The 15,757-nt window shown below is 34.2% G+C and overlaps 1 protein-coding gene across 1 annotated transcript; it reads right to left on the reverse strand.

Moving 5' to 3' along the window:
• Positions 1-424: 424 nt before the first annotated feature.
• On the reverse strand, positions 425-10,852 carry LOC101894008 (uncharacterized). The gene is made up of 4 exons (XM_011297602.3): positions 9,763-10,852; positions 4,931-6,157; positions 1,738-1,873; positions 425-794 (listed from the first exon to the last, which is right to left on the reverse strand). Exons 1-4 carry the CDS (start codon positions 10,261-10,263, stop codon positions 658-660), a joined length of 2,001 nt encoding a protein of 666 aa, XP_011295904.1. The 5' UTR covers positions 10,264-10,852; the 3' UTR covers positions 425-657.
• Between the last annotated feature and the right edge of the window lie 4,905 nt (positions 10,853-15,757).

Below are 15,757 nucleotides of genomic sequence, written 5' to 3' on the forward strand. Positions count from 1 at the left end.
TGTCTATATAGGTCCACAATATGGTATATCCCCCCTTATATCGGCACCTTCCGATGTTAGATATATTAAACATTTTAACAGAATTTTAATGGATTTTATTTTGGAAATTTTCTAATTCGTTCCAAATAGTGAAGAGTATTCAAAGTTCGGCCCGGCCGAACTTATTGCTTTTTTACTTGTTTTAAAATTAAAATAAGTCGAATATGTGTGTATTATTCAAGATTATATAAAAATTGTTTAGAGAATATTTTCGAATTCAGCAATAACCAATATTTACAAAATTTACACCATTTGTGGCGAAATAAATAAATAAATCTTCAAACAAATGTACCACGATTTCAACAAATCACTTTGCAATAATCGACGTTCACATGCAAATCTAATAGTAAAACAAACAATGAAAATAAAAAAAAAAACTAGGAAGAACACTTCATAACCGCTTATATTTTGTAATTCTTTAACGTGGCGTAATCTCAAAACAAATTTATAGTTTACAAAACACATATTGTATGTCACTACATCTGCACATACAAACTATGTACATCTATTTACATCATACAACGCATGCATGCATTCATGTGTACAGAAGACAGAAAAACATTAGCAATAAGGTTGCACCACCTTCATGGCTGGCACTTCTCCATTTAATTACTTCCCTTATTGGATTCGAACATTCAATGGATTCAAAATACGGCCAGACATTACAGCAACATCCAAATCTCGATCGATTACAAAAAACATAAACGGATGATTTACAGATATGTGTGTCGGCTGTGCTTGAGCTCCGGCATTGCCTGAAAAGAAAAAGACAAAAACAGCGCAACAGATCAACAGAAATGCAAGAAATACTGTTGTACATATAAGTTAAGGCATGTTAACAATTTACAACGAATGGTGTAATTGAGGATGCCTTAAAGGTGTTCAGTGGAGTAATTTAACCAACTTTTGAATGGTGTGCTCAATTGATACTCCAGATGGCGTGTCTTAAGAAGTCTATTAAGAGTTTTTGCTTTCTCATAGTACCGTGGCAATAGAAGTCTTGAAAAAGAGACAAGCTACATTTTACTCTATGCATTTTGATATATATTAAGTATATATGCAGATACAAAGACATCTGTTTGACGCATCTTGTGAGGGCAAGTTAAAGAGGGCAGTTTTGTCTTGAGTCTTGATTTAGAATAGGCAAGTTTACTTGTTGCAATTTATATCGTTGTTTTTTAATCTTGCCTCTTGCATTTCTGTGAGACAATTTTTAATTGTTATAACCGCCACATACATACTAGGTATAGCCTAAGTTTGTCAATTGGTTTGTAACTTATCAAAATAATCATTTTAGACCCAACAAAGTGTACACATTCCTGATCAGCGTATAATTCCAAGCCGATTTAGCCATGTCCGTCTGTTTTAATCACGCTATCTTCCGAAGGCATTGAGAGGAATTGAAATTTGGTACACATGTGTTTTGAGTCTGATCGTAGGTCAAGACTACATCGGTCAACGATTTTCGGAAAAATTTTAACGGAATTTTCTGGAATTTGATTTTTGTTGTTACGGGTTGCTAACACCATGCAAAAACAGTTAAAATAGGTCCACATTGTGATATAACTCTCTCCCCCCATATTATGCAATTGCCTTTGAACTCATTAAAATGAACCAGTGAAATCATTACATCACGTTAAATCATTTCCTTTAATTTTTGCTGATAAATGTATATACATGTTTTTATTTATTACTTACGTCTTAGCTGGTTAATTGGATGTGTACGGATATGTACATTGATGGTTTGTTCAATATGTTTCACATAAGTCCCAGTTTCATCTGTCATAGGTCGAAAATCGGCCCTGTTTGGTTCGAAAATATCGTAAATGCCCATCTGGAAATGAATATCATTTAATTAAAATTCAAGTTTAATGATAAATGCCGCAAGAATTGTTTAAGGATAAATAGTTGTTTGTTGGTGCAAAATAGTCAGTCTTAATTTCATTATTGTTGTTATTATAACCTACAACACTATGTGTTGGGCGTATTATAAGTTTGATTGGGCCAAAATTATATAACACCTCGAAATATTGGTTTCCACACATAAGAAATTTAGAATGAAGATGGGGCTAGAGCCAGAATAGAAGCCTATTTCTTTTGGAGATGATGGCATAATATTTTCGGGTCGAAATGGACCAAAAAAATTCATAATTTTGCAGTTGTTCTACAGGTCGCAATTATAGACCAATCGAAATTAAAGTTAGCATGGGGCTAGAGCTAAGGGCTGGGCAGAAGCCTTCCAATTTTGATGGTCATCGGGTAATATTTAGTGGGTGAAATAGACCATAACATTTGTTAAATAAAAGTCAAAATTTTCATTAAACCGCGAATATTTTTAATCCCGGCGAAATTACAATCAGACGATAGTAAATATATCGGATATATATAGCGAAATATATACAATGTATATAAACAAAGGAAGGGGATGTTAGCTAAAATGTCTTTCTCCTAAGAATAGCTGGACCGATTTTAACAAATTTTATCAATTCAGAATGCCTCTTGGCATAAAAGTATAAAATTTAAAAAAATGATGATGTTAACATAGATTTTGTAGTATTTTGTGACATTTTTTTATTATTTCATATTTTTTATCGCATGCGATTTTTTCAATTTGACTTATAATATTGAAGTGTATATTTTGTAATATTTTTTCACCTTACAACACAGGGTGGGATTATTATATACAGATTGCAATTATCGTCCGATCCTCAGGCCTATTGTTTTCTAAGATGTCCGAAATATATAAGATGTTGGAATGGACCAACAACTAAAAATGTTCCTGATTTTGCAGCCGTTATAAAGGTAACAAATAAAAAAGGACACGAAATCTCGCATGAAGTTAGAGTTTAGGACAGCGGGTAGAATCGACCGCTACTCTTTTGCGAAAAAATAATAACATTACTTACAGGCGGTACCGAAATATTTCGTTGACGAATATAGCCAATATCGCAAAATATTTAGGAGTTCAAATGAACCAAGCAGAGAAAAATCCTGATAACACAATTGAAGCCAATACTGCCTATTTCCTTGTATGTTTCAGAACCTAATTTGTACTATTTTTCAACGTGTAACATTAATATATATTTGTACCAATTTTATAGAAACCTCTAGTAATGTATATGAAACTTTTGTCGATATTTTCCACCAAAGTATGAGCAAGACGAATTTATATATATATATATATATATATATATATATATACATTTATAGAAAAAAAGGACAAATAAAAGTTTGAAAAATCCAAAAATAGGATTTCAAAACTCTATTCCATAGACTTTCCCAGTTAATTATTGCCTAAGCGGTTTAAATCGCCTAACATTGCTAACTATAGGTGTGTCTGGTTACCCTAAAATTTGTAACAATTGTTACAAATTGTTACTGGAAGTCGTCTGTTAACCCGAAAGTTCTGCAAAAGAGAGCGGTTGGAGAGAGAAATTTTGACAGTTCTTTCAGTGAGAGTTTGCAAATTCTTGCTGGACAAATTTCTGCAGGAAAAGTAACCAGACACACCTAATACTAATTTTACAAGTTTTTTAAATAAAAATGTTGGAAATAGTCTTTTATTTTCTTATTACATATTAACATTTACGTTTTTCACATTTTGTAAAGTTGTTCTCCAAAAACAATTAGTCTTGCTAATTCCAAAACAATATTTTCAAATTAAAATCACAAAAAGAAATAAATAAACAATAGAAAACATCTGATTGAATGTCGATGAATGAGAAGAAGAAGAGTTGCAAGAGATTGCAAGAAGAAATTTTTCCAGCAAGAATTTGCAAACTCTCACTGAAAGAACTGTCAAAATTTCTCTCTCCAACCGCTCTCTTTTGCAGAACTTTTGGGTTAACAGACGACTTCCAGTAACAATTTGTAACAATTGTTACAAACTTTAGGGTAACCAGACACACCTATTGGTTCCTTTGTTTTAATTCTCCTTATGGGGGACAAATTGTTTTGTTTTGACAAATCAGCTGATTAGTTGCAAGCTTCTGCAGGAATAGCGTCTGTTTACTTTTCGCATTTTCCTTGCAAAAGAGAATAAAACTACCTTACTCTCTCAGAAAGAAGTTGCTGGACAATTCCTGCTGGAAAAGTAACCAGACACACCATATGTTGTTACGATATCATAACAACAGAGGTATTTTCACAGGGTTGCCATATCTTGACTCTGTCTTGTCCCATCTTTACACTTCTATGTCTTTGTAGTTGATGTGAAAAATATATAGGGGCGCTCCTCACAACAGTGAGATGTTAGCATAAAAATCATATTTACAGAGCAATTTTACGAATAACATTTCCTGTAAACCAAAAAATTGTTCTCAAAATTGCATTCCTTTGACGATTTCAATTAATTGAAAATTGCATTTGCTGTTAAAACAACTTAACATTGGTAACTATGTTGTTACGATATCGTAACAACAGAGCTATTTACACCTGGTGACAATATTTTGAATCTGCCTTGTCCCATCTTTATACTTCTATGTCTTTGGTCTTTACCATTTTAGGTCTTTGGTCTTTACCATTTTAGGTCTTTGTAGTTTTCATTTCACATTTTCATAGAACAATAATTCAGCATCAGGTGTTAAACTCTGTGATTAAACTTGGCCAAATTTGAAAGATTTACACAAGTGAACTACCATCATTATGATTAGCCAGCTTTCAGTAATACAACCTAAAATTGGGATAATACAACATTTTAGAAGTTTATAACGTTTTTTGTTTTTTTTTGTACTTTTTTAGGTTTTAAACAGATATATAACGTTTACAACTTGTGGTCTGAACCTAAAAAATCTGTCAAATGGCCCATCTCTGATATTGGACAGATTTAAATGCGAAATCGAATTACATAAGGGAGATGTATGTAAATGTCTGATGAATGGTAACAACTCACATTTTGTAAATCATTCGTTAGGAATATCGTGCCGTGCAATTTAAAATCAGGTATTATCGCTTGAACCCATTTCGGTTTCAGCTGTTTCCTCAGCAGACGTAGCTTTGGGCCCGATCGAAGAGAGGCGGCAGCTGCAACCAAATCACTATTGTAGTCGGGCAATAATATGATCAAATTGTATTCCGGCGTATCCAGTTCCAATTCTAATACACTCATTTGCAAATGTTCGAAATACTTATAGTAGAGAACGGCGTTGTAAACCTTGAAAGTGGTGTAGATAATTTGCTGGCTGCTGAGATAGAAGACATGCGTTATAACGTCAGCGTTGTAATTTTGTTTGAGTGCCGCTGGCGCCGATCCAATAAGGTTAGGATCGGTATCGACTTCAAACTCATTGTTTACTGGAATGTAAGAGGTGTGCGGCGAAGGATTCAGAGCGGCTATGGGGGTTAAAGAGTGCAGAAATGCATCGCTACTTAATAAATTCACAAAGAGATGCGAGTCTAGGTCTTTCAAACCAAACAAGTGTCGTTTCTTCCGATTCGTCGTCGAAAGGCGTTTTGATTTTCTTTGAGACGGCAAGTAGTTTATTTGAGGTGCTCTCATTAAACGAGGTGCCTGAAGTTTCGCACTGGGTAAGCGTGTGACCCTGGCTTGTTGAATAATTCGTGACAGAGGCTCTGCATTAGCTTCAGCAACAAATGATGAGATTAACTCGGCTGCTTCATTAGTATTTCCAGCTGCAGATGTTGCTGTAGTTGTTTCGTCGGGATTTGTGGTGGCTGCTGCTGTCGTTGTTTCTGTTTCTGTCGGAACAGTTTCGTTTGTGGTTTCTGTTGTGTCGCTGGTACTTATCTGTGTTGTGGTGACTACCTCTGTTGTAGTTGTTGTCTCCGGGAGTGGCGTAGTTGTTGTAGAAAGCAATGTAGTTGTTGGAGCTGTTGTGGTTGTTTCCATTGTTGTTGTATCCTTAATTTCTGCAGTAGTGGTTGGAGTATTGGGTGCCACCGTTGTTGTAATTGGAACTTGCATTGTTGTTGTGGCCACTGTTGTGCCAACTGATGTTGTTGTTACTGTTGTTGTGGGCACTGGCGTAGATGACACCATGTCCATTCCCAAATCGTAGCCATAAAATGTCAGAATCGCTTCGAAATCTCTGGTAATGGTGACATTCTCCTTATTTAGGCTTAGTCCTTTCAATGGATTATCCGACCCGAAGAAATATGTCTGTTCGATGGGAAAGAGGAAAAGAAACAATGTCATTGATAAAACTTATAATTACAAAATGGAAAAAATTTATAATAATTTCAAGGACAAGAACTAAAGAGTGGCTCAAATTAAGTTGTGAAATTAATTAATGGATTGCATCGAATATAAAGTAGTTTTCCAGCCTGTATATTAACCAATATCTTGGTTTTAAGTATAGTGGCGATCTGCTATATTTATAATAGAACCGAAATAGGTTGAAATTCGATTCAAATGAATCGATTTTTTTACACCAATGTTAAATAATGCGATTCAAACGACAACCGAAAACCCCTGGTCCATATGATAAAACATATTTTTTTAGGATTTGTTGCTTAATCCCGATTGACTCAACCAGATCTACCATACAAAAATAGGGTTTCTCACGACCGGATTTATTATAAATCCGTTTCAAAATCTATATAATAAAACATTACTGGATACATGGTAGAATAATACAGGTAGTTGCATCGACACAGCTGCTGGGACAATGAACTGTCAAACCATTTTTGGAATTAACATTTTTGAATGAAAAACTATCAAATTTGTAAACCTCCTTAAAAATGCATATCATAACAACCTCCGATTGATGTCGTATAGGAAAGCATATACAAATCTGCTTTTTTTTTGAAGAAACATTTACAAATTTTTGTCTAACATTGTCCCCAAGCATTGATGCATCTACCTGTATTCTTCTACCATGACTGGGTACGGCACTTACACAGCATTAATATTGCGGTACATTCCAAATTCGAAAATGCTTCTGCAAAGGTGTTCTTTATATTTTGCATCGGAACAATAAGAAACAAGTCAAAAACATTAAGTTCGGCCGGGCCGAACTTTCAATACCCTCCACCTTAGGGAAATGGAAACATTTTTATATAAAAGTATCAGAATTCAAGCGTGTTTCACTTTAAACTTCATATACCAATAAGACCGTTTACATAATGCAGTTAAAAAAAGTTAAATTTGTCAAAAAAAAAAAAAAAAAAAAAAAAAAAATACATAAAGTGAGGCCGTTATTGGGGCCATACCAAAACGGGAACCTCTATAGGCAATTTTATACTACAAGGATTGTCATATATCAAATCTTCTAAAATACCAAATTTTAAACAATTATGTATGTAGGTAAATGTGACTAGGATTTTCAAAACACCGAATATCGGTGGGTATAGTTATATGTGAGCTTTAGAAAACGTGGAACTAAATATTCAATGTTTTGCCACCGGGCTAGAACCCATTATGAACTGCAAATACCAATTTTTATCAAAATATTGAATATCGGGAGGTACCGTTATATGGGGGCTATACCAAAACGTGGACATACAATGTTTCGCCTAGAACCCATTTTGACCAACAAATACCAAGTTTTAGACAAATTCGTTTGAAAATGTGGCAAAAATATCGTGAGGTACCGTTATATGGTGCTATACAACAACGCTGATACATACAATGTTTCGCTACCGGAGCTACAACCCATTATGACTCACAAATACCAATTTTTTGACAAATCCGCGAAAAAATATGGAAAAAATCATTAAAATACCGAATATCGGGAGGTACCGTTATATGGGATCTATACCAAAACGTGGACATATACATACAATGTTTCGCCACCGGAGCAAGAACCCACCATGACCAACAAAGACCAATTTTTAGGCAAATCCGCGACAAAATGTGTCAAAAATCATCAAAATGCCGAAAATCAGGGGGCTATACCAAAACGTGGACCGACGTATCTCATTTTTTAAACACAATACAAATTGTTTTGCCAAATTTCGGTCTACGCCAAATAATGTGGGCTGTATCGTGCTTTCAATGTTGCAAACGGAATGACAAAGTTAATATACCCTCTTTGCCAAGATGGAGGGTATAAAAATGCAAAAACAGGTGTTGGTCCTTTCAACAAATATGTTCTCAGAGAAATTGAGGAATCAATTCTCATTTTCTTATCCCAATATTTTTTTATCAATATTAGATAAAGTTTGGAAATGAAATAATTCGGTCCCATATATTTGATAACTTACGCACATTTCAACATTTTTAAAAAATTATCACATTTCTCACATAAAGTGCAGGAAGTGCAGGAAGTAGACGATAATGTGCAAATCTATTACATTGTAATATTTATATTAAACTTATTTTAATTTTGTTCGTAGATGGATATTGTCGTCTCCCTTCTTCTTACTGGTAATCTTGGGTTTATTACAACTAGTGTTTGCCAAACTGTGATCTGCTCCCTGCCCAAAACGTGTAAATTTTTTACAATAGCGAGTGGGTGAAGATTTTATACCACTGTGTCACACGGAGAAAGACTATCCGCACACTCCGTTCATTTCTCTCCTATATATTTATTCCCCCAGAATTACGATTATGCAACGAATACCATACAACTTTTCAGACACTTTATGACATTACTGGCCAATGTGTTGCGTGAGAACCATGTTTTATACCACTATTTTTAAAACCGATGATGTAATTAAATAAAAACAAGTAAAAAAGCTGTAAGTTCAGCCGGGCCGATCTTTGAACTTATATTAGGGTCTAAACGATGACATGGACCTGCGAAACTTGAAAAACAGTCTGTGAATAATGTAGCGGAAATCATTAAAATAGGGAGGTACTATTATATGGGTGCTATACCAAAATGTGTACCTGTACAGACACTTTTCTGTCATTGGCTGTAGTATCCATTACGATCTTTAAATACCATATTTGAAACAATTCCGGTGAAGGTGTCGCTAAAATTATCAAAATACCGAATATAGGGAGGTACCGTGCTGGGGGGCTATACGAAGACCTGCACAGACAATCTCCTGCCATATGCTGTAGTATCCCTTAGGAACTTCAAATACCAAATTTGAAACAATTCCGATGAATAATGTCGCTAAAATCAACAAAGTACGAATATCGGGAGGTACGGTTGTATGGAGGCTATACGAAGACGTGGGCCTGCACAGACAATTTTCTGTCTTAGGCTGTAGTACCCTTTTCGAACTTCAAATGCCGAATTTAAAAAGTTCCGGTAAATAATGTCGCTAAAATCATAAAAATACGGAATATCGGGAGGTACCGTTATATGTGGGCTATACCAAAACGTGGACCTACATAGGCCATTTTCAATACCAAAAGTCTTACAGACATAATATACTTTAGAGTAAAATTTTATCAATCTACTTCATTTCGTTCGGACATAGCTGAATCGACATAGAATTTTATGCTGATCAAGAAATATATACTTTGGTCTAAAATGTATATTTCGAGGTGTTACAAACGGAATGACAAACCTCATATACCCTCCATACTATGGTGGAGGGTATAAAAAGTATTAAATTATTAATTATGGAAACACTGGCCTATCAAAGCTTTTGAGATTCACGTGAATGTTACTTTATTTTTACAAAAACAAATATCTGAATATCTAATCATTTTCATGAGTTTGTTGTAATGATCTTTAAAAATATTCGATCAAGAGAACTAATTGTGAAATCTATAAACCAATGAGATCGTTTGTTATTTACACCATAAAATACCTAAAATTCGACTATTATACATTTTAGGGTATTTAATTAATTTTTAACACTCACCCTCAATCTACGATGTATATCCCGATAGCCTACACGGATAATATCGCGGTTACTGGGAAGCTGCAACACATTTTTCAGTTCAGTGGAACTTTTTCCCGCTGAACCTTCGTACAGCGCCACCAGGACACTCATCAGCGCAGTCGGTGAAAATGCAAAATTATTTCGATTCAAAATTGAATGGTAGTGCAGGATTCGATAGGCCAAATCGTTTGTCAGGTCCACCATACACTCGGCTGGTGTTAATTCTCTAGCCGGCACATGGACCGGAGGCGGAGGTGGTGGTTGCGGCGGCAGTGGCAATGGTGGCGGCAAATGAGTTCTTGGCAGTCCACTTGAATGGAACTCATGATGACCATTGCCGTCAATATGTATCAGATGTGCCCTGCACGGAATCGGAAAATTCATTGGCAATGGAAATAGTAGAAATGCCACCAAGTAGAGTATTAAACGCACGCAATTGCCTTTGTTGTTGTCGCTTTGTCGCTGCTGATGATTGGCCATAATGGATTGTAATTGTTTAACAATTATTTTACCTGTGCGCTTCCGTTAATAGCTGAAACATAAAATAACCACAAACCGACACACGCACACAGGTAAAAGAGAGATGATTTTTTTGTTTTGATTTTTGTTTTATTAAAAAAGCCAACAATATTTGTTGCCCCAAATAAAATGTCATTCCATGTTTTCAGCCGTTTGCCTGGCACCAACTTTTAATTAGACCGCAATTATTGAAATTTCTTTTTTATGACCTCGAGTCGCAGTGTTTTCTATTAATAGAACCGTTTTCAATGACGATCGCATAATTAATTAACATTTAAAAATGAAACTGCATTTTTGTTGACAAAAAAAAATTATATAACAACAAATGTTCTATTAATTAAGTTGTGATGATTACTTCATAACATTCAGTTTACACTCCAACCAAGGCTCAATTTTTTTTAATAATTTTTATAATCGATCACGAACAAAATTTGAATTTTCTGTTTCCGCTCAATTTAGGGCTGAGCTTTTTGCCAATTGGTGTTGGCTAAATTGGCGCTAATAAGTTAGCCGAGAACCGTTGTCAGTGATTGTTTCATGTGGACTGAAACATTGAATGCTGTGTCGGGAGTACTTGTATGAAATTGGTCAATGGAATGTGGCAAGGGCCTAACACTCATCCGCATACATACATAGATACATAGAAAAGCGTTTTTGCAACTTAACATAGAGTCCATACATTAGGGTTTACCTTCATCATCTATAAAATGCTTAGTTGCTTTATACGGCGGCCGGACGTAATGCCCATTGCAATTATAGGGATTATGACCGGTTTTTTTTTCGGTCATAACTTCCATAATAAAGTGAGGATTATGTCCGCTTCCACAACGGATTATTAAATGTAGTAAATTTGGGTTCGCGTAAGCCGGTGCGGGACATAACCAGAGGAGAAAATTTCAAGCCCCGGCCGAAGGTCGTCTTCTTATAAAATGTATCAAATTAAAAAAAAAAAAAAACATTGGTTTGCATTATCCGGTACGGGGCACACCAAGAGGAGAAAATCTCAAGACCCGGCCGAAGGTCGGTTACATACAGAAAGTTTAAAATTTAGAGAACTTTGGCTTGTGTTAGCCGGTGTCGGACATACCCAGAGGAGAAAATATCAATTATTTCGCACACCTGTTTATATCCGCAATCGTTTTGGACATACCCATTATTATTACGATTTTTCCACAAATTTCTGGGGATTATGAGTGATTTCTTCTTAGACATAACCATTCCATTATGGGGGTCTATAATAAAACGTGGACCTATATATACACATTTCTGAATCCACTAGAATCCGTTATAAACTTTAAGTGTAGAATTTTAAAAAATTCTGTCAGAAAATTTGATTTAAATCATCAAAATACTGAATATTGGAAGGTACTGTTGTATGGGACTATGCGAAATCGTGGAAAGACATAGTCTATTTACGAACTTAACCTACCTACTAACAAGATACACACGTGTGCAAAATTTTAATCTTCTATTTCAATTCTTTCGAAAAATAGACAGACAGGCGAACATCGCTAAATCTACTTAGAACTTTACGCCGATCAAGAATATGTATACTTTGTTGAGTGTAACATGAGTATTTCAAGGAGTTCCAAACGGAAAGGCAAAGCTAATATAGAGGGTATATATTATGGTGGAGGGTATAAAAATGAAAATTCCTGAAAACATATTGCCTTTTACAAATGCAAGAGGCAAGTTCGAAAGGGAACAATAAATTAAATATTGGTGAAAGTAAACGTAACAAATCTGGTAAAGAACATAAAAAACGTTAATAAAGGTATTTTGCACATATATATTTTTTTATTTCAGAATAAAATTTGTATCAAATCATTCTCTGTTTTTTCTTAACAATTTTATTGATAATCTTTAATAAAAAAAAACTTTCACATACCGTACACCCTAATACACTAACGTTTTTGTCTACAATCGTTGGGATCTATTACTCGCTTCAAAGGCAATTACTCGCTTCAATCAAACCAAAAAAAAAGTACATGCAGATGGCTAGGTTAACTATTGAGTAAGTAAGATCAGTTTTTACTTCAAAAAATGTGCCATAGGTCTGTGGAAAATATGTTTTTATTCGTTTGCTTTTAAAATGTTAGCGAAATGAAGTCGTTGGGCTTTGCCAAGATTTACAATAAAAAACAATATTAAAAGAGTTTCATGGAATAAGAAAAAAGTAGGTAAAATTGTGCTCCATTCTAAAACCTGGAAAATTCTACTCTGATTTTGCAGACGGACAGTGCTAAATCGAATCGTAATCTGTGCTTATTTCGAGGAGTTGCAATGAATAATTTGTCCGACGTATATATTGATGTGTTTCAAATGGAATTACAAAGATAAAATGTCCTCCATCTCATGGTGGAGGGTATAAATATAGACATTACAACATATTTGTCATTGTGAGAGGAATATTTTAAAATGGAAAGGTGGCGCAGAAGCACCACCTCCTATCAGGAAATGCTATAAATTTAACGATTGGCCCCCTAATGTCTGGGTTACAGCCAAAAACATTGGAATGTCTGTCAAGTACATATGCATGTAAAAGGTTGCGCAAAAGTAAACTTCTGATGTTCTTTTGGCTGTAATTAAGACATTAGGGGCCAACAATAAAATGTATTGCATTTTTTGATAGGAGGATTTCTTTTGCACCACCTGTAGAAGCGAAAAGGAGAAGAAAAAATTGCAGGTTTTATCCCCATTAAATTTGAGCGAATTTCCAGGACCAGTAACCTTTCTGAAATTTTCATTACAAAGGAAGAGCTAATCGGTCTGTTGTCTTTGTGTAATGTGTGTCTTTGTTTTCGGGCATTTGGAATATAGGCCACCGTCACTTCTTCCCACAGACTGGGCACGAAGCACAAGATACGAAATTTAAAATGAAACGAAATTTTAAATGATTCCGGTAAACAATGTCGTTAAAATCATGAAAATACCGAATATCAGGAAGTATCGTTATATGGGGGCTATACGAAGACGAGGGCCTGCTTACAAATTCTTTGCCATAGGTTGTAGTACCCATTAAGATCTTCCAATACGAAATTTGAAACGATTCCGGTGAATAATGTTGCTGAAATCATCAAAATACCGAATATCGGGAGGTACCGTTATATGGGGGCTATACAAAAATGTTTGTCATAGGTTGTAGTACCCATTATAAACTTTAAATTTGAAAATAATTCTGGTAAATAATGTCGCTAAAGTCATGAAAATATTGAATATCGGTAGGTACCGTTATATGGGGGCTATACGAAAACGTTGGCCCATGGCCCATTTACGAACTTAACCTGCCTATTGGTAAACTATGCATGTATGCAAATTTTTAACCTTCAAATCGTTCGAAAGATAAAGTTATTACAACAGAGAGACGGACAGACAGACAGACGGACATCTTTAGATCTTCTTAGATTTCTACGCTGATCCAGAATATATATAGTTTGTGGGGTCTATTATGAATATTTCGAGGAGTTACAAATGGAATGACAAAGCTTGTATACCTTCCATAGAATGGTGTAATTCGCATTTACAGCCGCCCTTTGACATAGCTTCTTAATCATGTTAGAAGAATACAGGTAGTCGAATTGAGAGAGCCGCTGGGACAATGAAACAATTTTGAAATTGAAATTTTTTAATGAAAAAATATTGAAATTAGTAAAATTTGTTTTGAAGAAACATTAAAAAAATGTTCCCAAGCGTTGATGCATCTACCGTCATTCCTCTACCATGTTCTTAACTAAGGCCATGGTACAATTAAGAAGGTAAAGTCATTTAAAATTTTCACTTTTTGTAGTTTACCTCATCAAGTTTCACTATATAGAACTAATTTATAAATATACGTTTTGAAATTTTTTCAAATAAATAACTTTTAAAATTTTTAAATATACTAAGTCGTTGGTAATGCATTTTGGATTTTACGACTTCGATGCGATATTTTGTTTATTTCAAGAAATACATTATACAAGAAATAACTATTTGACAATTACATAGGTATCATGGTAGAAAAATACAGGTAGATGCATCAACGCTTGGGAGCATTGATATGTCAAAATTATTTTACTTTCTTTTCAAATGTAAGTAGATTTTTATATGTTTTCTAATACAACGTCGTTTGGAGGTTATTATAATGCGTGTTTTTCAACGATTTTTACAAATCTAAATAACTTTTCATTCAACATTTTCAATTCCAAAATTGGTTTGACAGTTCATTGTCCCAGCAGCTGCGTCGATGCGTCTACCTATATTCTTCTACCATGATAGGTATCAACTAAAGTTAGTTTTATTATATTCTGCTATTGCCCAGCGAAAAAAATTGTCTGAATTCGGTCTAAAGGCGAATGAAATTTCCGATTTCGGATGCGTGTTCGGTCCAACCTCTGACCGAATGTTATATGGACTAGTTGATGTGTTTCTTTTGCCGACTTTCGAACCGAACTAGCAAGATCAGCCAGATAAAATCAGCTGATTTACACCGTATTGTCAAAATCCATAATAGAATCAAGAAGGTAAATTAATTTAAGATAAGTATTCTCAGCTCTGCACTATCTATAATTTGCTTTGTCAATTTTAACTGCATAGAAAACAGGCTCCCATCTCTGATTTGTGTATATACAAGAGATTTATGAATAAACATTTGGACAAGGAGATGTTGTCAAAGATATAATTAAAAAAATGTAAACATATGATTGCATGACTTTACCTTCGTAGTTCTACTATGTGAACATACATGCAAAAAAATTTGACAGCATGACGGTTATTTAATCACGATGGTAGTTTTTCGTTGTGCTTTCACTATGATTTCAATCACAATAATGTATTTTGACATAAAATTAGATATTCCGCTGGCTTGGAAGGGGTAATTGTTTGTTGTATTTATTTATAATCCAGTTATAGGCCACACAGAGTTGTTTTCAATAATTGGTTCAAAAATCAAAGATTTTATTTCTCTGATTTCTCTGATATGTATACTTACTTTCTTATTTGATTCTCATATAAAATAAAATTAAATGTATATTTCTTTTTAATTTGTTGCTTCAATCTGCAATTCTTTTTATTTATGTATGTGTGTAGATACTGTAATATATACTTTTTTCTCGTCATTTCAATGAATACATATACTTCATTTACACATCTGTTCTGTAGATTATGTAGATAGATTTGCTTTTCTCTTTTCTTTTAAATATTTTCAACTTTGTTCCATATCTTTGAATTTAACATCTATATTAAAATTTTGTCTGGTAGCTTAAAGTGGTACTATGTTCGTATGTATGTATATGGGGATTTGTATTTTGTTTTATTTTTTTTCATATATATATATTTTTTTTTTGTATTATGTATTGTAGTTTGTTATGTATGTATGTTCATATTTTTTTTTGTAGGGTAGGCTTGCATGTACAGTAGATATATTATTATGTATATATTATTTGTTTCTATGTTCATATTTTATGATTAAAAAACGGTA

This window comes from Musca domestica, unplaced genomic scaffold (genome assembly GCF_030504385.1).
Source record: "Musca domestica strain aabys unplaced genomic scaffold, Musca_domestica.polishedcontigs.V.1.1 21, whole genome shotgun sequence".
In the NCBI taxonomy this organism is placed as follows: domain Eukaryota; kingdom Metazoa; phylum Arthropoda; class Insecta; order Diptera; family Muscidae; genus Musca; species Musca domestica.